The sequence below is a fragment of the Manis pentadactyla genome, chromosome 1, assembly GCF_030020395.1.
Source record: "Manis pentadactyla isolate mManPen7 chromosome 1, mManPen7.hap1, whole genome shotgun sequence".
NCBI lineage: Eukaryota > Metazoa > Chordata > Mammalia > Pholidota > Manidae > Manis > Manis pentadactyla.
In genome coordinates, this window is record NC_080019.1 from 75927867 (window position 1) to 75949390 (window position 21524).

General features: G+C 43.6%; 1 protein-coding gene across 2 annotated transcripts in view; it reads right to left on the reverse strand.

Moving 5' to 3' along the window:
* Positions 1-21524, reverse strand: part of SLC9A9 (solute carrier family 9 member A9) — a 527348-nt gene that overhangs the window by 84466 nt on the left and 421358 nt on the right. Inside the window, exon 14 of one of the 2 annotated variants that reach the window (XM_036904299.2) lies at positions 15916-15995. In XM_036904299.2, coding sequence (XP_036760194.2) covers positions 15916-15995 — 80 coding nt within the window. Of the gene's footprint in view, positions 1-15807; positions 15996-21524 lie in introns of both variants that reach the window. The other variant, XM_057498899.1, reaches the window with a different exon arrangement.

Genomic DNA, 21524 nt, shown 5'->3' on the forward strand with positions numbered 1-21524 from the left:
AGAATTCTGATTACAGCAGGTGTAGAGAATAGTGTTTTGTCCTTAGCTTCAAATGCTGACTCCACTGTTCTCTGGAAATGGCCTCCTTTCTCTCCTTTCTCTCAGTTCTGTGCTTTGCAAGCAGTTATTCAGGCTCCTTTCAGCTTTTCTTGCCACATTTGCATGGGACCTTCCTCCAGTTTCTCCCTAGGCTAAGGCTCGGGGTGCTCTTCCTCCCTCCCCATTCTTTGATTGCACGTTAGGAAACCCTGATTCCTCCACGGCCCCTTCCCCACCCAACTAGGAGAACGGCACTCTTGACTTCCGCAACTGTCTCTTCCTCCGTTAGCCACCAGCTCACGTATCACTTTCCCACTCTTATTTATGGATTTGACATAACACTGAGAATATTCCCTCCTCATCTATCTTGTGAAGTGAACTTTAGTTAGGGCAGGGCCACGTCTGCCCACACACTTTGTGTTGTGTCTACCACAGCTTCCAATGCGGACACGGGCTGCATACCATGGAGCACGAGGTAGTCTGGCCTCTGTCTCCCTGTCAGGTGACAATACGTGGCCCTTGGCAGCCGTGGCTCGTGCTGATAACATGCCTCTGGCAGCTCACGAGCCTGTTGGCAGCCTGTAGACACGCCTTGGCTCCTACCGGGGGGAAGGAGGGACCGAGTGGAAAGTGAGGACAATTTAAACAAAATCCTCTATTTCCCCATGGGGGAGAAATAGTAAAACCAAATTCAAAACTGGCAACATTAAAGTACTACATATATTTTTGTCAGTCTTAACATTTTTTTCCTTCTCTTTTTTTCTAATAAAATGATTCAATACTGACCCAGAAATGTTCAAATAAAATATCACACTGCTAATGACAAAACATGATGGCTTTACCTGAAAGGAGCAATTGAAAGATTTCCTTTGTCACAAGAAGGTACAAGAGGAGTAATTATCATCAAAGCCCTGCACCGCTTCCATTGTGGAACGGAAAAATCGCTGCACTTCTCTATCAAGTCAAAATTGCTATCTGTGGTATAATTTCCAGAAAAATAACTACGGGATGATGGACTGTAACTTAGAAAAATCACAAATGAAACAATTGCATGTGCAGAACAGGGGATATAAAGGAGCCGCCTAACACTCAGCTACATCCATTTACTCAAGATCAAACAAGAATTATGTCTGATTTATAGTCTAAGTGGAAACTTTTGTTTATGGAGACTGAAGACTTTCTTATGTATTAAAATATGGCTGTTGCAACTAAAAAGTATTACACAATCATACAAAATAACATATTCCGTTTACTCAGAGATAATAAATAACAATGAATACTAAGCACATTACATAATGCTTTCCTTTAAAAGATCTAGACATCAACGGATAGTAATAATAATAATAATAAAGGTAACATTATCGAGCACTTTTCTAAGAGTTTTGTGTTAACTCATTTAATCCTCAAAACAAACCTATGAGGTAGGGACTTCTATTAGTCCCACTTTGCAGCTGACAGACTGAGGCACAGAAACTATAAGGAACTTCCCTAAAAGCACACAGCTAGCAAATCAATAAATCCTGACCACTGAGCCAGACTTTCTTCTACTTGATAAAAACTGATAGAGGAATGCCTAAGTGTATCTTTATTTGTACCAGAGTCATGTTCCTGAAAAGGCACCTGTAAATCAGAAATGTAAAAGCAGAACCAGATAGGAATATAAGCTCTGTGAGAACTTGTCAATGGTGCACCCCTAGTGCCTGGGACAGTACCTGGTCATGGGAGACTCTGAACATGTGATGAGCAAATGAATCTAGAGGGAAATGAGGAGAATCTGACAAAGTGCTCCGCTGATATTTTTAAAAATTGGATTTTAGGGGAATGTATTTTATGAATGCATTCTAGAAGAGGAGGGGTCAGCCTCTGATTTTTTGTTTGTGGAAATCCACATGCTCATTTCTTCTTAGAGTGAAGATGAAATAAGAAAGCATTCCCATTTAACAGAAATATTATTAGAACTTTTATAGGGAAAAAGAAAAACCAATCAGCTATGCCAAAACTCTTGTAGAATTCTAGAATTATGGTAGAAAACTTGATCATCATCTTGGGACCCACAACTTTTCACATTCACGGTGGGGGACCCAACATATTTGGTCAATTCACAATTTCATACTTGCAGCCACTTCTCAGGGCTCCAGAAGAGTTTTAGTCCAGTTATAGAATACTGCTGTGTATTTAGGCCACAGAGGCTGAGTAACTGCACTATTGCACTATTATAATCATGCTTTGGCTCTGAGAGGCAAGTGAACAAGTTACCATCAGTACAAAGCTGTTTTAATAAGTGGTCACCTTTTCCAACAGATTTAGCCAAAACAGAGGATAGTATTTATTATTCCCATTATATGAAAGAAGACATCATGGAAGAACCAAGTTACGACCTGAGCAAAAGAGAGCTCATGCTTCCAGGTACTGACAGCATTCCACTATATTAGTTGTCATCAAAGAGTCATGGGAACAGAGGGTTACAGGAAGCTAGCATTTTCTTTCAGTGAATTCTAATTTCATTTCCCTTAGGTGGTAAAGTGAAGGACTATCTACAAGATCTTCCTACACCAGCACCTATGAGGACAAGAATGACCAGAAGTCAAGCTGAGCACCCAACGGGTTAGGCCCCTGGGTGGCAGCGGTGAATGCATTGCTGCCCAGTGGGAGCTCAGTGACTCCCTCCAGCGGCTTCTTGGGGGGCAGCAGTTATAATGGCATGTGCGCCCTTGTGTGGATACCACTGGGGGTGTAATTAAATTGAAAAGCACAATTACTTATATCTGTTTCAAATAATTTGAAATTTTGTTGCTTTCTGAAACCCTCTGTGGAGTTATCTGGTTACATTTTGCAAGTGGTTTTAATTTATGGTTCCCTTAAAGAGTCCTCCTGGGGATGCCAAGGTCTCTCTTTTCTATGCTAAGAAGTACCTTCATTTCAAGGGGCTTTGGGGTCATGACTTGTCTTAATGAGGCAAATAAGCAAGACTTGATGAGGGCCAGCCACGCTTACCCTGTTTGCTGCTGGGCCCTCAGTCGCCAGTGTATTGCCTGGCACATAGTAGGCACTCAACAAGGTTGACTGAAGGATATCTTCATTCTCCTGTTTGCTACTGAAAGTAAAACACACCCTACCTGCAGGCTGGTTAAGCTGTAGAGGAGCCAGCAAAGAAGCTATCACATGACTATCACTTGTAAGGCACACTTACAACAAGAGCATCACACACGTTTTAATGCTACCAGAACTCAGCAGACAGAACACCCGGACCGGGACCCGTGGCACCTTCAGGACAACAGCCTGCTCTTTGCTGACGTGAACGCTGACTCCAAGTCCATCTGTAACCTTGGATGCGCCCTCCTTCGGCTCAGTTGCCTCATTTATAAAATGGGGACCACAGAGCTAAAAATCCTTGTTCTTCTGAGAGTTTTTGGTGAAGCAAACTGAAGTCATTCACAAGGCCACAGTACTACCCCAATAAATTATTCATGGATGCCTCAGCTAGTCAGAAAAAGAAAAAACTGTAATGCAGTGATCATCATTTAAAATGGAAATTGCTGCTCACAATATTCATACCTATGATTTAAAATAAGTGTGACTGTGTGGGACATAATGAATTCTGTCAAGTTTTAGGAGGGGAAGGTTTTACTCTCCCCCTTTTGTTTTTTAAAGACTACAATGACATTACATTTAAATCCATTAAATACTTGGTTCTAACTCTCATTTTGACCTGATGCTCATGTTTACTTTCCCTGGAATGCAGCCCTAGCTTGTCACACTTCAGCACAGGAGGGGGTGGGGGCCTGGTTTCTGCCACTTTCCTTGCCAGACTCTTTAATGGAAAGCCCAGGATCTGCAGCACCCACACCTCTGCCGCGGGCCTTCCATTCTGTTGGTCGTACCTCGGTGCGCCCTTCTTTCCAGATCAGTGGGGGGAAGTCTGTCCACGTGGCTTATGTAATTCTGTCCCTGTGTCAGCTTGCCAATCCATTGTGCTTTCTTTACACTTATGTAAAATGTTGGCAACCACATGATAGCTCCTTATTTTCAGTTAATGGCACACAGGAAAGAAGTGCTAAAAATGATTCTAGGCTGCCCTTCCCTTTTTATTTTGGAAAAGGTCATTCTTATCCTGTGCCATTCACATTTGTAGGACTAATATATACACATGCTTATGGAGAGAGATGATAAATGATAGCATGGAAAGAGACTGTAGGAAGCAGACAGTTCAGCAGGATTATTAGTCATGTATGAATAAGGCAACCTAAGATTCCCGTGCCAGCGGTAACATTGTGAATCTAAGCAAATAATTTTATCTGATGCCTTAAAATCTGAGTAAGGGGGTATCAATTTCTGCTTCTAACCTGCTCACTATGAGAGGTGGTTAGTGTGGATTATAGGAGGCTCTAAAATTTTGAGTTCTGTATACTAATAAAATCAACACACGTTTGGTGAGATAAGATGTATTCAGTCAGCCCGACAGAGAATGGCTTCTAAGCCAGAGCCAGGCCTGACTGTAGCAGATCAGGTGTGCTGATCAAACCTAAGAAAGGATGCATCAACTATAGGAAGGAGGTCAGTGAGGCAACAAGAGTCCAAGTATGCTTGGAGCTGTCCCTGCCTGGGAAGAGGGACCCTGAGCTGGGGGACGGATCCCTACATAGTGTGTGTCCTTGTGTGCCAAAGGACAGCCTGGCTGAAACGCTAAATTTATCCACTCTGCCTTGCTCTGCTTTCAGACTCACTTTGCAACCTTCAGATAATTAATTGGATTTTCCTTCTGTATCAGTGTCTAGAATCAGGTGCCCTGGACAGAAAACACTGTTTGTGTGCTGAATCCATTCATTCATTCAACAAAAATACTTATGGAGTGTCCACCATGTGCAAGTTACTGTTTTGTGCCCTGAGGAACATACCAGTGAATGAAAACAGACCTAAAACCTGTTCTCAGAAAGCATATGTCCTGATTTGTGGAGACTATTGAAACAAATAAATCTTATACTATGTCAGAACGTAGTAAGTGTTATGGTGAAAAATAAGGCAGGGAAAGGGTGCAGGAGTGCTCCTGTTGGCACAGCCAATTTAAGCATTGAACCAACAAGTTGGTGAGAGAGGTAAAGGAGGGAAGCATGCAAATATGTGAGGGAGGAGGATCCCAAGCAGAGGGAAGAGCCAGTGCAAAAGCCTAGAAGCAAGAATGTGCTTGGTTTGTCTCAGGAGGGCCTGGGGGGCTAGAGCAGAGGGAGCCAGGGAGCAAGGGTAGCAGAGGGCCCAGAGGGACACTAGGGACCAGACTGTGACTTGAGCCTTCTCATGACTGGGAAAGGGGATTCCTCCCCATGGGATGTACATAATGATTTAGGAATCTGATGTCTGGTTTATGCTTGTGTCTCCTTTGAGCTTGGCTAGAGTGCATTCTTCTCTATGAAACTAAACCAGTCTTAGAGTCTTTAGCATATTTGACTTCCTGTTATGCCTGGAAAGTTGTGGACCTGACTCAGAAATTTGGTGATTCCCTAATGGCGGCATTCTTAGAGCCGCCACCAGCCAGGACTGCCTAATCTTATCACTCTCCATATCTTCAATGGATGTTTGAGATGTGAGCTCTGTACTGCATAATGTAGGCAGTCATAGTACTCATAGTTTTAATAGTGACTTTATAAATACTGAAATAGGGTTGTACATATACAGTAAGGGATATCATAGACAGAGCTATCAATGATGAAGTTCATTTATGTATATTTATGGACTTTAGAGTAACACTGATGTGGGCTTGAATCATGGAATTGACACTAGCTTTGGAACTTTAAGGGAGTTAAGTTCTCTGAGACCTTGTTTCTTCCACCTCAAAGAGGGTGGCTGTAAGAATTAAATAAAACAGAAAGGGTGGTTATAAGTATTAAGTGAAGCATGTACCCAGTGGCAAAGACACTGGTGTGCAGTGACACACTTCTCTTTCTCATCTCTCGCTTCTCAATTTCTTCTGTGCACAGTATGACTCAGGATTGCTGCCCACATTGAATCATGATGAAATCTTAATTAGTCATCAATTTGGCACCATAGGCTTCCAACATGCTCCTGAATGGGGAGCCCAGATTGTTTCAGCAGAGGTCAGCACAATCAGCAGTCCATTTGTGCTGCGTTGTACTCTTTAGACCCTCCCTGCTCCCAACCTTCTGCATAGCTGTGGAAGTGAAATGAAACTGTACACATAGCACTCAGCACAGAACTTGGCCATTGTTCATCCTCACTGAATGTTCATTTCTATTATTTTTATTCTCCTGTAGCTTTTTGAATATGGGAATATATATGTGTATTAATTATGCTATAAAAAAGTAAAAAAGAGAACCAAACTATGTGAGCAACAGCAGCTTGTTTTATTGGTACCAGTGGTGAATTAAGAGGGTCTTTCTATCACTGGGTCTGAATACTGGGATAAAATGAATGTGAATTGAGTACTGTGATGCTCAGTTTTATGTGTCAATGTGGCTAGGCTACCCAGCTATTCAATCAAACCCTATCCTAAGTATTGCTGTGAAGGTATTTTGAGGTGTAGATAGCATGGATAATCAGTTGACTTCAAATAAAGGAGATGATCCTCAACAACAGGAGTGGCCACTATCCAGCTGGACGGCCTTATGAGCAAAACTTCTGCCCCAAGACTACAGCACCAGCACCTGCCCAAGAGTTTCTGGACTGAGAGTCTGCCCTACAAATTGTGGACTTGCCATCCCTACAATCACACAAGCCAATTTCTTTAAATAAATCTGTATATGCATATGTATGTGTGTATGTGTGTGTGTGTGTGTGTGTGTGTGTGTGTGTGTGTGTGTGTGTGTGCATACATCTACTGGTTCTGTTTCTGTTTTTCTGGAGAACCCTGATGGATACAGGAGCATATGAAGTCTTGTTTATTTTTCTTTTTCTTTTGTCAGTAATTCTTTATGAGGCCTTATTTGCATGATGGAATTCTACGGAAAGGAAACTTGAACAGTTCTAAGCTGCATAATCAATTTATTTCAGCCTCACAACTCTTTCCTGGGTGGGGGTTGGGGGGATCGTCCTGCACCGAAGGCAGCTGGCAGAGCCTACCTGTGGTTCATGGGGCACATCACCTGGGTTCTCGGTGGACAATAGAAACAGTGGAAATGCCAAGGGGAAAATTTGTCTCGAAAATGAAGATATATTAAGAGGACACTGAGTGGAGACCGGTTGATGTGCCACTCTCTGGGTATGAATTCAGAACATAACTGGGATATGAAACCTTGGCTGTCTAAGTGAAAATATATTTGTGCAGTGATGGTAGCACTGCAATTTCTAGAATGAATGCTCAGGAGGCCAAAGTATGTGAGAAGGGAGATCACTGAGAGTGTAAATCTGCTTTCATTTTTTGCTAGTCTGTCCCTAATCCAATGGAAATAAACCCTGGTGAAAAGTGAGACAGAAACGATGACATTGTGGGTAAAATTGTAGCATTTCCAGAATCTCTCGCCTGGCTTTAATGCATTTCCATATCAACAGGCATTTCTAAGGGCTGGAGAGAGGTAGTCCATCTCCATAGCAGTAGGTAACTATCTGGGCGACCAAGGGCTTATCTGAACCTGAGAGGTTGGGGGAGGATTTGCTTGCTTCTGCTGCGGCAGAAGAGAGAGATGCTGGACAGCCTTTTTGTAAGTAATAAACGGGTTTTAAACTTTATTTTTCCCTTTGACTGATTTTGGTTTCAGCTACATATTTTGCCTGGGATTTCCTCTCCCTGGAGTTACATCTGGCGGTAGTCAACAGGACCTCTGAACCCAAAATCTGTCTCAATGGGTGTGACCTTTGGGCAGGCTGTCCCTAGAGATGATGGAGAGATGCCTAGAACCCCCCCTACGTATAGTGGGGAGACGCCAGTGCATGCAGCAGCAGAGGGTACAGCTTCACTCGGGAGGCGCTATCTGTGGAGCTTCCAATTTGGGAGCCCCTAGAGGGTAAAGCACCTCCTAGAGGGGTGGGGCTTTCCCCAGAATTGGGGAAGGTTGGAGAAACCGGAAGCTGCAGAATTAGCCCTCTGTGAGATAGAAGGCTGCTTAGAGGCCCTGAGAGGCCATGTAGCAGCTGAGATTATAAGGGTTTCTTCCTCGAGACAGTGGAAAATGTTACTGAGGAGAGAGTGAGGGCTATCGTGGAGAAAGAGAGGGTTATTGAGAGGGTTATCGAGGAGAGAGAGGGACTTCAGCAGAAGAGAGACACACTTCACTTGGAGGAGCTGGGTGATGACCTATGGTATGCCCTTAAGGAGGAGAGACAGTTACTGAGAAGACAGATTGCTCCCCTGGTAGGTTCCTTAGCAGCGGTGATGGGGAGGCAGCAGGAGAAGCCGCGTTGCAGGAGGCTGTGGGGGAGGGGAGGAAGAGTGGTGCCTTCAGCCCTGGAGATGGTGGAGGAGCCGGGGGAGAAGATGAGGAGGCGGGGCCGTGGGCTGATGTGCTGCCGAGGCCACTGCCCAAGGTACCAGCCTCTCCTGTATTAAAGGCCCGCTGGCTGTAATTAAAAAAATAAAAACAACCACAGGCTCTTCAGGAAAAGGAGCAGCCCCTGCCCCAGGTTGTGGAGCACTCCACGCTCCGCCCCTATACCCAGGATGAGCTGGAGGACATGAGCGTCCGGTATAGGCAGAAGCCATCAGAATCTCTGCCCACATGGCTTTTGCATCTCTCGGATATGGGGGTGGAAAACACTGTTATGTCGGGTACTGAGATGAGCAAACTGGCTTCCCTGACGACTCACCCTTCCCTCCAGCAGCAGTTGCAAAATCCTCATTCTATCTCAGACAATCAGACACTCCTGGAATGGCTGACAGCTGCCATCAGGGCAGTTTGGCCTAATCAGGGTGATTTAGCTGGAAAACGTATGTAGAACACCAACAGGTATTGCAGGAATTGGGCATGAAAAATGTCATCTATAATACGGACCCCCAGGGCCCTGATGAGGAGGTGTTCACTGTAGGAAATGAGAATCTCACCTGGTGCTGCATACAGCTCCCACATCTCTCTTTGGGTCCCTAGTGACTACTCTTTCCCCCCACCTAGGGCAGCCCATAAGGGAGGCTACTCATACTTTAGCAGCTCTGGGGGAGGTTGAAACAATAGGGCATGGGGGGAAGAACAGGCCACATCTGAAAGGAGAAGTGAAAAAGGCCCCGTGAAGGTCTCGAGGACCCAGATGTGGGTTGATTTGATAAAGGCCCGGGGTAGTGAAAGAAAAACTCAATGGGCAGCCCAATAGGATCTTGTTAGAACTGTGGCACCAATTAAAGCCAGAGCAGCAGTTCCAGCGGCTGAGGTCCAGGACACGGAAGCCAGAGGCAAAGCCCCATGCCCAGCCGGTGTCCCTGCAAAACTTCGGGGGAGACAGTACTCAGGATTCACCTGCATCCTCACCCCCACAGGAGGATGACTGGGCATTGCAGTTCGACTGAAGGGAGGATCAAGTCACCACCTTGGGGGACATGGGGGGAACCGGAGGCCACATGTAGAATTAGCAATTCATTGGTTCCCTGTGAATGTACAATGTGTCCTGGTGCTGGTGGACACAGGAACGGAGTGTTCTCTGATTCATGGTAACCCTGAGCATTTTCCCAGGACCCCTGCATAGGGGTTCCATAGCATAGATGACTATGGGGGTAAGACAATTAGAGGGAAGAAAGCCCAAATTCCATTGGGGATAGGGCGTTTACCCCCAAAGGAGTATACTGTGTGCATTTCTCCCATCCGTGAATATATTTTGGGGGAAGATATCTTTCAGGGTCTGTGGTTACAGAGCACTGCAGGAGAGTTCAGACTGAGGTAAAGGCAGTTCTGAGGGGACATGCTAACCACTTATCTGTCACTCTGCCTGTACATCAGCAGGTGACAAGTACTAAGCCATATAAATTGCCTGGGGGACACAAGGAAATTGGAAAAACTGTACAGGAGTTGGAGAAGGTGGCATCATAAAGCCCACTCATAGTCCTTTTCATTCCCCAGTGTGGCCAGTAAAAAAGCCAGACACCTCCTGGTGTCTGACTTGACTACAGGGAACTGAATAAAGCCACACCCCCTTTGCATGCTGCTGTTCTCTCCATAGTAGCCACTCTGGACACACTCAGTAGCGAGATGTGCATGTACCATTACGTTGTAGACTTTGCCAATGTTTTCTTTTCTATTGACATAGCACAGGAAAGTCAGGAAGTTTGCTTTCACATGGGAAGGCCACCAGTGGAAACTCACTGTCCTTCCACAGGGCCACCTCCACTGTACCATCATCAGTCATGGACTTGTAGCCCAGGACTTGGCTACATGGAAGAAACTGAAAATGGTGTGGTTATATCACTACATTGATGAAATTATGCTCGTGTCTGATTCTCTTTCATATTTAGAAGGGGCAGTTCCCAGACTGCTGCAACATCTATAGGAGAAAGGATGGGCTGTGAACAGCACCAAGGTTCAAGGACCTGGTCTATCTGTAAAATTCTTGGGGGTTGTCTGGTTGGGTAAAACTAAAGTTATTCCTGAAGCAGTCATAGACAAGGTCCAGGCTTTCCCTAGTGCTATCACTGTGGCAGTGTTACATGAGTTTTGGGTCTTTTGGGTTACTGGAGAGTGTTTATCTTGCACTTGACACAAATTCTGAAGCCCTTATACCAGTTGGTACAAAAGGGCATCACGTGGGACTGGGATGAGACGTGTGTAGCTGCCTTTACTGCTTCTAAGCGAGCAGTCAAGGCCATGCAGGCACGGAGTATAACAGATTCATCAAGGCCCTGTGAGCTAGATGTTCATGTAACCAAAGATGGTTTTGGATGAGGTCTTTGGCAGCGGCTTGAATGGACACACCAACCTATAGGATTCTGGTCAGAACTGTGGAAAGGAGCAGAGGTCTGGTACACCTTGATAGAGAAGCAACTGGCTGCCATGTAGCATACCTTGCTGATTATGGAGACCATCACAGGAAGAGATCCAACCAGGGTAATAACCATCTATCCCCTCTCAGGGTGGGTGCAAGACTGGACCCAAAGGCCACGGAGTGGTGTGGAACAGATGCCTACACTGGCCAAATGGGGTACATATTTACAGCAGCATAGTGCCCTCTCTACTAGCCCCCTAAGTAGAGAAATCCAATGCTTATTGGGGCCAGTGACCTATACCAGTGGAAAGCAGGAAGAACTTGCTTTTGAGCCATTGGTAGCCAAGAGTCCTTATCAGGAGGGAAAAGCCCCTGTACCTGAAGATGCTTGGTATACAGATGGCTCCAGTCATGGACAGCCCCCAAAGTGGAGGGCTGTGGCTTTCCATCCTATGAGTGCAGCAATATGGCTGGAGGATGGAGAGGGGAAGAGCAGTTAATGGACTGAGTTGCAGGTAGTTTGGCTCATGATCACCCAGGAGGTTTCCCACATAGTTGTCTGCACTCACAGCTGGGCCATCTATCAGTGCTTGACCCTGTGGCTACCGACATGGTGCCATGTCAACTGGATGGTTGGTCACTGGCCCCTTTGGGGGCAAGAGTTGTGGCAAGACCTATGGGCCTCTGGTCAGACTAAGACAGTTACCGTATATCATGTGACTGGCCATTTGCCTTTGGCATCCCAGGGAATGATGAAGCAGATACACTGGCCCAGGAGCGCTGGCCAGAAGGAAAGCCTGCCTCTGATGTGGCCCAATGGCTACACCAGCGTTTGTTGCACATGGGGCAAAAGACAATGTGGGCTGTAGCCTGTAGGTGGGTCTTGGCATGGACCTTTGAAGAAGTCAGCTGAGTCCAGAAAGAGTGCCTTGTGTGCTCTAAGAGGAACTTACACTGAGTCCCACAGCAACATGGGACAATAGTAAGGGGGCCTATACTCCTTGTCAGGTGGAGATAGACTATATTGGGCCTCTGCCCATATCAGAAAGATATTGGTATGCCATGACTTATGTGGACATGGCTACTGGACTATTGGTTGCTTTTCCTGTATGTCGTGCAGATCAGCAAACCACCAAGAGGGGCCTAGAATGTCTTTTTTCAGCCTATGGTGATTGAGAGCGATCAAGGCACCCACGTTACTGGACATGCATTCCAAGGATGGGTGCAGCAATTAGGAATAAAGTGGAAGTTTCATGTACATATAACCTTACTGGGGCAGGCATGATAGAGATGTACAATGGTTTGTTGAAATCTGGCCTGAAGTCGGACACCAATAGTCAACAGGGCTGGTCAGTTCACTTTCGGACAGTGCTACAGCATTTGAATGAGATGCCCCAAAAAGGAGCCTTGGGCCCTGTGGATATGCTAACACACATTGCTGCCTCTCTTATACTACTGTAAGTGCAAACCAAAGAAGAGTTATTGGAGCCTGAATATGGCCAACAGAGCAACATTCTGCTGCCAGCCCCAACTGCATTAAACCCTGGAGACACTGTTGAATGGACATGGCCCTGGACATTTCAACACATGGACCAGTGATGGCTGGCCCTTCTGGTACCTTGGGGGACTGATCTTGTGTGTATTCCTGGAGTAACAGCAGTGTGACCCCCAAAGATCACGGCCGTGTACCCAAAATGTCCAGGAGGTGAAAGCATCTTATGGGGAAGTTTTCTTTTATCTTTATGGCCAGTGTATGTAACTCTCATAGGCCTATATATTGACCCATCTGTATCTCCCACAGGGAGGGGGGTGAAAGTCTGGTATACTAGACCAGGACGAGATCCCATTCCTGCCACTGTCCTATCACAGGACCACTCTCTTGCATGTATCCTACCTGATGGATAAGATGTGCCTATGCTGGTGTCATTAAAACATGTATCTTATCACCCTTAAGGTTATTTTCTTCTATAGTCCATGTAGCCTGGATGTGCTACCTGGCTGCAGCTGCCAAGTGATGATTGCTCCAAACCCTCTACCTCTTCAGCTACTGCCTGCCTGCTGGAATGGGCCAGCTATGAACTTAATCTGCATGGGACTTTGAACCTAGCTGAATTCTCTAGCTTGAGGAGTATCATGATTTTATTGCTGTTGCTATTGTATGTTATTAGTCTGGTTACAATGCTTGCTCCAGTTTTCTTGCCCAGAGACCATTGCAGCAGAGGGGGAATGAATAGATTATAAGGCAAGATTTCTGGAGGGGTGGCCTGTGGGTAAAATTGTGGTATTTCCAGAATCTCTTGCCTGGCTTTAGTGCATCTCCATATCAACAGGAGTTTCTAAGGGGTGGAGAAAGTAGTCCATCTCCATATCAGTGGGTATTTACCTGGGTAACCAAGGGCTTATCGGAACCTGAGAGGTTGGGGGTAGGATTTGCTTGTTTCTACCACAGCAGGAGAGAGAGAGAGAGAGAGACGCAGGATGGCTTTTTTGTAAACAATAAATGGGTTTTAAACTTTACTTCTCCCTTTGACAGATTGCAGTTTCAGCTAGGCATTTTGCTCAGGATTTCCTCTCCCCGGAGTTACAGACATCATTTAAATTGTGTGGCAGTGCTCGGAACTGAGCGTTTGGGGATACTGTTGTAGGTCATTTTCTAGCCTCTAAGTTATTTTTTCCACTTTACTCTTTTTTCTTTATTGTAAAGAGTTCCTCAGAGCATTGTCAGAATTTGAACAAAAATATCTTTTAGTTCATTTATGATTTATCATTTGGTGATACTGTAATTTATAGGAAATATGCATTTGGTCTACCTCATTTCTGGTAGAGATCCTAATACTTGGAATTTCCTAAGTGATAGAGCAACAAAGGTATCCTCTGTTATGTTAATGAGGGCTCCACCTCAGGATGGGGGCTGGGTGCCGGGAGAATCAGCCATGTGAGTAGAGGGTTGGACCCTTCAGTACCCTCCCCCCACCTCCATCCACTGGGGAAGGGAGAGGGACTAGAGATGGAGTTCAATCATCAATAGGCAATGATTTAATCAACCGTGCCTAAGTAATGAAGCCTGCCTAAAAACCACGAAAGACAGGGTTCAGAGAGCTTCCAGGTTGGTGGGGGAGTGGCGCCCTGAGGGAGGGCATGAAAGCTACCTTCCCCACAGACCTTCCTGTGCATCTCTTCCATTTGGCTGTGCCTGAATTACATTCTTTTATAATAAACTGGTAACCTAGTAAGTAAAATGATTCCACGAGTTCTCTGAGCTGCTTAGCAAATTAATTGAACCCAAGAAGGAGGTCATGGGAACCTCCAAACTATAGCCAGTCAGAAGCACAGGTCATAACCTGGGCTTGCAACTGGCATGTGAAGTGGTGTTGGGGGTGAAGGGGGCAATCTTGGGGACTGGATTTTTACCTGTGAGATCTGATGCTATCTCTGGGTAGATAGTGTCAGAATTGAGTCGAATTGTAGGACACAGATCTGGTGTCCAGAGCATTGTTTGGATGTGTGGGGAAGCCTCCCTCTTCCCCTTATCCCTCTCACCCCAGTTGGAAATTGGGCCTAGGAACTCAAAAAGACATTGTCATAACCACACAGCCTTTACATGTACTCCTTAGTACAATTTTTATAACTTCTACAAATTGGCAGGGAAAATTACATCTCCAGATCAGAAATCAACCTGGAACATAAACCAGCATAACCGGCTGAGAGCCAGCTTCCCTTAGGAGACCAGGAAGGCTTCATGTTTAATGAGCTATTAGAACCTCCAAGAAACAGTTAGTGTCCCAGATGGATTTTTTTACACTGTCCATAAAAGCTCAAGGATTGAGCAAGGCAAAGTATCCATCCACAGAGAGCAGAGCTATGGCAAAACAGAAATGTGCCTCAAAAACGTCTATTTTTTTTCTTGGTATGTTCTACTTTTGCGGAATTGCTTTCTAATTCTCACCCTGTTTTCCTTTGGCTTATCTCTGCAATCTTCAATTGGCTTCTCTTCACTTCATTTTTTTTTTTCTATATAGTCATTCCTCAGATTTGCTTTCCTTTCCTTTATACTGTGAATTTCCTGTATTTCTCTTGTCTCCTCCCCCCTTTCCATTTTTATCTCTTCTTTATGTTATTCTTTGAATTTTTTTCCCTGTTCTTAATTCTTGCTCCTCTCCCACTGATCTGTTGTGGCTTTAATCATTGCTTAGGTGCTTTGAAATCACCCAATGACTGACAGTTTCTCCCTGAAAGGAGACCGATTTGTGACTGTGGAAAACTAATTACAAAGACCCAACACATTCAATTTTCAGCACAGGACTTTTCTTTCTTCCCGGTGCTTTCGCTTGGGATTAGCGATGGACCACTTACTGCAGCTCACAATGGCAAAGCCCTTCAGGCCTGGCTTCAGCCCTGTGAGTCACATGGCAAGGTGTTTCTGAGCCACTGTTTTTACACTGATCGCTAGAATTTTCAAATTGCTTTTCACTAAGAAAAGCGTACTCATGTTCTGCCTGGAAAACAAAGTACTGTTATTTCATAATGTGATGACTAGATTCATTCTTCTCCTCAGACCATTTATTCCCCCTGCCCACCTCCCCCCACTCCTTTCATTTTTAACAGTGTGAAACAAAAGCATACAAATGGGTTCTTGGGAGAAGGAGAAAGGAGCTATGTCTGGTGACCCTGGGCAACTCGACCAGAGGTAAACTCTTTACAAAGGGAAGGACAGTAAAATTAGGGAAACAGATCAGCCCTTCAGGGTTACATGATTTTATGACCTGGCATTAGGAAATTCTAGATTGCCATGAGTACACCAAATTCACTGACTTCGAGAGACTTCACTTCAGCACTTTGTAACACTTAAGTATGGACTACACAGCTTTTTATTTTTGGAAATCATTCTTTTTGATAAATTTGGTCATGAATTCTCTTTACCTTTCTGTGTTTCTTGAAGAGCAGGAGCACACACCTCAGCGATGAAGTGCTTGAAGGTAATCTCTGCCAGGTGGTGGGATCTGGGAACTCACCATTATCAAAGGATACTTGTGGTCAAAGCTATACCACATCCTGAAGAGCCAAGCACTCTCCGTTTTGGTTGTGCTTTTATCCAAGCTGTTTGCGTCCTGGAGAAAGACAATAGAAAAAGGCATTGGATAAATAATCAATATACAACATTGCTAGATGAAAGCAACATTAATACATAACACACATAATATATTAATATGTTTTCACTATAAAAATACATGTCAAACCAAATTAAATTTAACCACATTAAAAGAAAACTCTCTAGGTAATAGGCATCTTCATCTAAATGGTAAAGCAGCTGCCAAGTAAATTAGCTCATAGATCTTACCATGCAGATAAGACTCTTGTGGCACAATTTAACATTTACTTTTCTTCATAATCCCTATTTTATTAACCAGCGAAGAAATGCCACTTTTTGACATCAATAAAAATGGTATTTCTGTCAGGTTGCTGTTGTGTGATTTTTGCAGTTTACTTCCATCAAATTTGGATGGTACTTATTTATGACTTACAAAAAGGTCAAGACTAAAGGGTTAGTAACAGTCTAATAATTGTTAAACTAGTTTTCACTCATTTTCCTTTTGATCCTTTTGATAGATCACCACCAAAGTTGGTTAAATTTTGGTATCTTCCTGCTTCAATTCTTAAGAGTCTTGAAACAGATATTCCTGGTAGGAAGTCTGTAATAATTGGATACACTTTTCACTCACTTTTTTTTTTTAAAGGGCCACAGTGGGAGGGAAGAAGAAAAGAAATTAAGAGGGACAGAAGAGAATAGATTTGATGGTGTTTATGTGACAGCAGACGATGAAAATGTGAGAAAAAGGGAAGAAGGTGAAAATTTTGTGAACTTTAGAGACAGATGATAATGAATACTGCTGTGTGGTGGAAAGGAGATTCAGGAGCATTCTGACGTTTGTGTATCCTATTTTGCATATTAAGAAAAGAGAATTCCAGGCATTATAAGTTGTAATTATTTCCATCATTAAAATCATTTATATCTTAATAAGGATTTCATTGCTTTGTTGGGGCCCCCAGTTTCCATCCCCAATTTGTATCATGAGCTCACAATCCAGGAATAATGTGAGCATCCTCCAGATTCCATGGAAGACAATGGCGATCCAGTGGCTGACTGAACCCAGACCTTAGAGGGACCCAAGCTGATTTGCTTTCATTAATCTTATTTCCAGGCAGTTCTGTTGATGGTTAAGATAAACAGCCAAACACAAAGCGCTGTATTCTGCTCTTTGAAACATGTGAACCAGCAGATGTTGGGTCCCATCCCCCACAAATAAGATGGGGATACAAGACAGCTAAATGTGGTCCATTTCTAGTCAGCCATTCATCCTTTGTCTAAAGTGGTTAAAGCAGAGACTCACAGTAAAATTAAAAGTCAAACTGGCAATTCTTCGCATTCGTTATTTTATGAGCTCTAATTTCAAACCTTCTATAATTTCCCAAACGGTGTTCCCTAGTATGCCACTGTCCTATATGTGTTGATGGAATTTTGTGGCAATTGTTCAGGAAAAGATGGGTTTGACAGTATTAAGCAGGCTTCTTACATATAGGACTTCTCAGAGTCTTTCATTTATAAACAAACATTGTAAATCCTCAAGAGTGAGGTGTTTCTCTAGCTTACTTGGCCATGGAACCCATTCCTCATTCCCAAGCCCCACCATGGGCCATCTATGATCTTTCCATAGACTTTAGACTTCCACAGATCTGTTTTCTGACAGACCTGGACTGCAGTGCCTTGGTACCTAGTGTTAGAATTTATTCATCCTATTCCCCCCAAAAGGAAATCAGGGTGTCCAGTTCAATTTCCATCCTTCCTCAAACATTTCTCTAGCTATTTCTACCCCAACAAAGGTGCCAGATTTGCAAAATCACTTTTGCATAAAGTGCTTCCTTCACTATTTTGCATATCTGCAAGGTATTTCTGAGTCACCATCTCCCCAACAGCACATCATGTTGGCACTCAGCTGGCCGAGTAAAACTGCTCACCCTAAACTAAACTAGTTAGGAAGGCTCTGGCCCAACAGTGGGAGGTTGTCCTTTTTCCTTTTCTTTAAGAATAATAGGACTTAGAGAATTTTATCCATCAACAGGCACAGGTAATTTTTGATAGCTGATCATATCTACAGATGACAAGATAGTCATTGAAGGAAACATAGAAGTAGTGTAGAGCAAATGCCTATTTGTCTGGCCGTCTCTTTTTAAGTAAATGTGGGCTGTGTAGTTGTGAGCTCGGCCGGCATTCAGGGGCCCAGGATTCTAGTGCCCACTCTGCTGTAGCCCCGCTGAATGATGTTTGCAGTAATGACAGTCCCCAGCTATTGAATGCTAAGTCCCAGGCAGCATGCTAGTCACATCATCTGGTCATTAACTTTTTCAGTCTTCACAACAGTGCATCCAGGTAGGTCATGTTATACCCTTGTTACAGACTGGAACCTAGAGAGGCCCAGAGAAAGGAGAAGATGATTCCAGAGCCACAGAGCTAGCAAGTGGCGGAGTTGCAATTTGAACGTAGGACTTCTGGACTCCAAAGATGATGTTCTTTCTGCTTATATCTATCTCACTTAGTCTTCAAACTTTGGAAAGCATAGACATTGTATGATAGGTCATTAGGCTGCAGTTACCTGGCCTGTAAAATGAACTGAGGAAATTGGACTGGTGGTCCCAGAAGGTCCTAATCATAGGAAATACTGTGTTTTTCTTAATGACAGCAATAACAGATAATACTTCTTGAACACTTACCCTCTGCCAGACACTATTCTAAGTGCTTTTCATATATTTACTATTTTAATTCTATTAACAATTTGAGGAAGTATGTTCTATTATTATTTCTACTTTACAGGTGAGGAAATGAGCAACTGGGGCAGAGAGAGGTTCCCAAGCACACTTGTGGCCCCTCAGTGGCCAAGATTCCTCTCATCTAGAAGGAGCCTCAGGGTGTAATTGGGGAGCAAATTAGGGCAAAGGGGCACCTGAACGGGGAGATGAGGCCAGGGTACTGGGGTATCCTTGGAAGCTATTGAGATAGAGCAGCTGCCTACAGCCCAAAACGTAATGAAAATGCATGGCCCCTTCAGCTGGGTGAGCTGCTGATGGCTTTGAAAGTGTCCCTACTGAAACTAACCTTCAGGGTTAGGGTTTCTCTAAACTCCTAGATACTGGTTTCAAGGACTTCCCAAGGTCTTAGGAACCTTCTGTGCCTTTCTTTCCCCTTTCCCTCTCCTTTTGATTTTATATGGTTTCCTTAGGGGAAATATATCAGAACTCACATGCACTCCTAAAAGAGCTTATACTCTATTTCTGGCAAAACTTCCAGGGATATGTTTTGTTAGCTGGTAAGAGCAACATATATTAGGTAGCACTTTGGAAAAACGTTAACAAGTGTAATCTTTTCTTCAAAGTTTATTTTACATGGGAGACCTGAGTGCTAGAAATAGACTTTGTAGAGAAATAGACTGAGTGCCAATGAAAATAAAACACGGAGCATGTTTTTGCAGGTGAGAGAAATGCCACTGATGACCCGGCACCGACTTTTTTGCTGATCATCCATAACATTTTCATTGTATATCTTAAATATCTGTTGGCCCAGTTCTGGATCCATTCATTTATTTCTCTGAAGTTATTGATGACTTAATAACTCGGTTATGAAAGGCCATCAATAAATGAGTAGAAATAAATGAGTTAGTCTACTGTGTGCTCTGCGTGTTCATTGGGGGTTGAAGATAAATGTGCTAAGGGAAGGCCAGCTTTTGCATTCCCCCTGGAACAGGGACGATATCTGATGAAGCCGCACAGAGGGCAGGGCCCTGGCAGGGTCCAGATGGGCAGAGGACAGCGGGGAGCAATTTACCTGGCTTATTCTGAAGCAGAGGTCAGTTTGCACCCAGGGACAATGGATGTGAGCAGTCATTAGAAGTAGAATCTGGAACTTGGTGGTATTTTCTTTATTACCAGCAGTAATTCTCTTTCAAGTTCCTTTATCCCAGAGCCGCAGTGAGGTGCACATTGGAACAAGCAGAGGATCCAGAAATGAAAGACCAAGATTTGAGTTCTGACTCTCTATTGTTTACTGTTTAGTAAAGGTACACTTACCAATTCTGAGCCCCACGTTTCACAGCTGTAAATGGGAATGGGAGAGCTTGAATCTTAACTTTTATTTGCCTTTGGTATTTCTAAGAAGCAGACTGTTTGGTATATGTGCAGCTTCTAGTTCTTTTGTTATCCTCTATTTCTGGGAAAATGTAAAAATGACTGGGACATTTGATATCTTTCTTTTTTCTCCTTAAACAAAGGACCAGACCAGAGGTTGGGAAATGACTGAGCACAGTAGGGAGTGAGCAGTGGTCTTTCAAGTGATCCTTTTGCCCTTCACGCCATCCCAGAGAGGGAGCGACAGGAAGGTTATGAAGGTGCTTTGTGGCTCATGACTATTGGGACCTGTCCAAGAACACAAAAGGCTCTGGGCAGAAATCTCTGAAAACCAGACACAGAAGCAAGAAGGGATTGTTTGTTGTATTAACCTTAATGAAAAACAATTAAGCAAATGCTGCTAATCATCAGGGAAATGCAAATCAAAACCACAATATCACCTCACACCAGTTAGAATGGCCACTATCCTGAAGACAAGAAATAACAAGTGTTGGCAAGGATGTGGAACAAAGGCAATAGTGGGAATGTAGATTGGTGCAGCCACTGTGGGAAATAGTATGGAGGTCCCTCAAAATACCAAAAACAGAAATACCATATAACCCAGTAATTCAACTTTTAGGAATTTACCCAAAGAAAACAAAATCCTTGATTCAAAAAGATATATACACCCCTATGTTTATTGACAAATTATTTACAATAGCCAAGATATGTAAGTACCAAAGTGTTTCCACCAAAAGATGAATGGAGGAAGAAGATGTGGTATATATACACAGTGGAATATTATTCAGCCATAAAAAATTTATAACAACATGGATGGAGCTAGAGGGTATTATGCTCAGTGAAATAAGCCAGGCAGAGAAAGACAAATGCCCTATGATTTCACTTATATGTGGAATCTAAAAACAAAACAAAACAAAATGAACAAAATAGTAGGAGACTCACAGATACAGAGAAGTAACTGGTGGTTACCATGGGAGAGGGGTAGGTGGGTAAAGTAGGGGAGGGGCATAGGGAGACACAAAATCTCAGTCACAACACAAGCCAGTCACAGGGATTGAAGGGCAGCATGAAGAATACAGTCAGTGGCTCTTTAACATCTTTCTGTGTTGACTGATAGTAACTGCACTAGTTGGGGTGAGGATTTAATAATGTGTGTAACTGCTGAATCACTGTGTTGTATACCTGAAACCAATAAAATATTACATATCAACTCTACTTCAGTAAAAAATAAATAAAGCATCCCATTAAAAGATAAAAAAAAAGAACTAAGCAAATGTAATTATATTCCTCTATCAATATTCAAATGTGGGGCCTTTGCTAAGTGAACAGGGTGAACTCTGCTCTGGGTTAATCAAATGGGACGGATCCTTATTTCAGGCGGATTAAATGGATTAAGAGAGAGAAGATTTTCCTATTTCTCAAGATTTCAATTTCATTATTAATGTCAGTGGAAGTTGCATGGA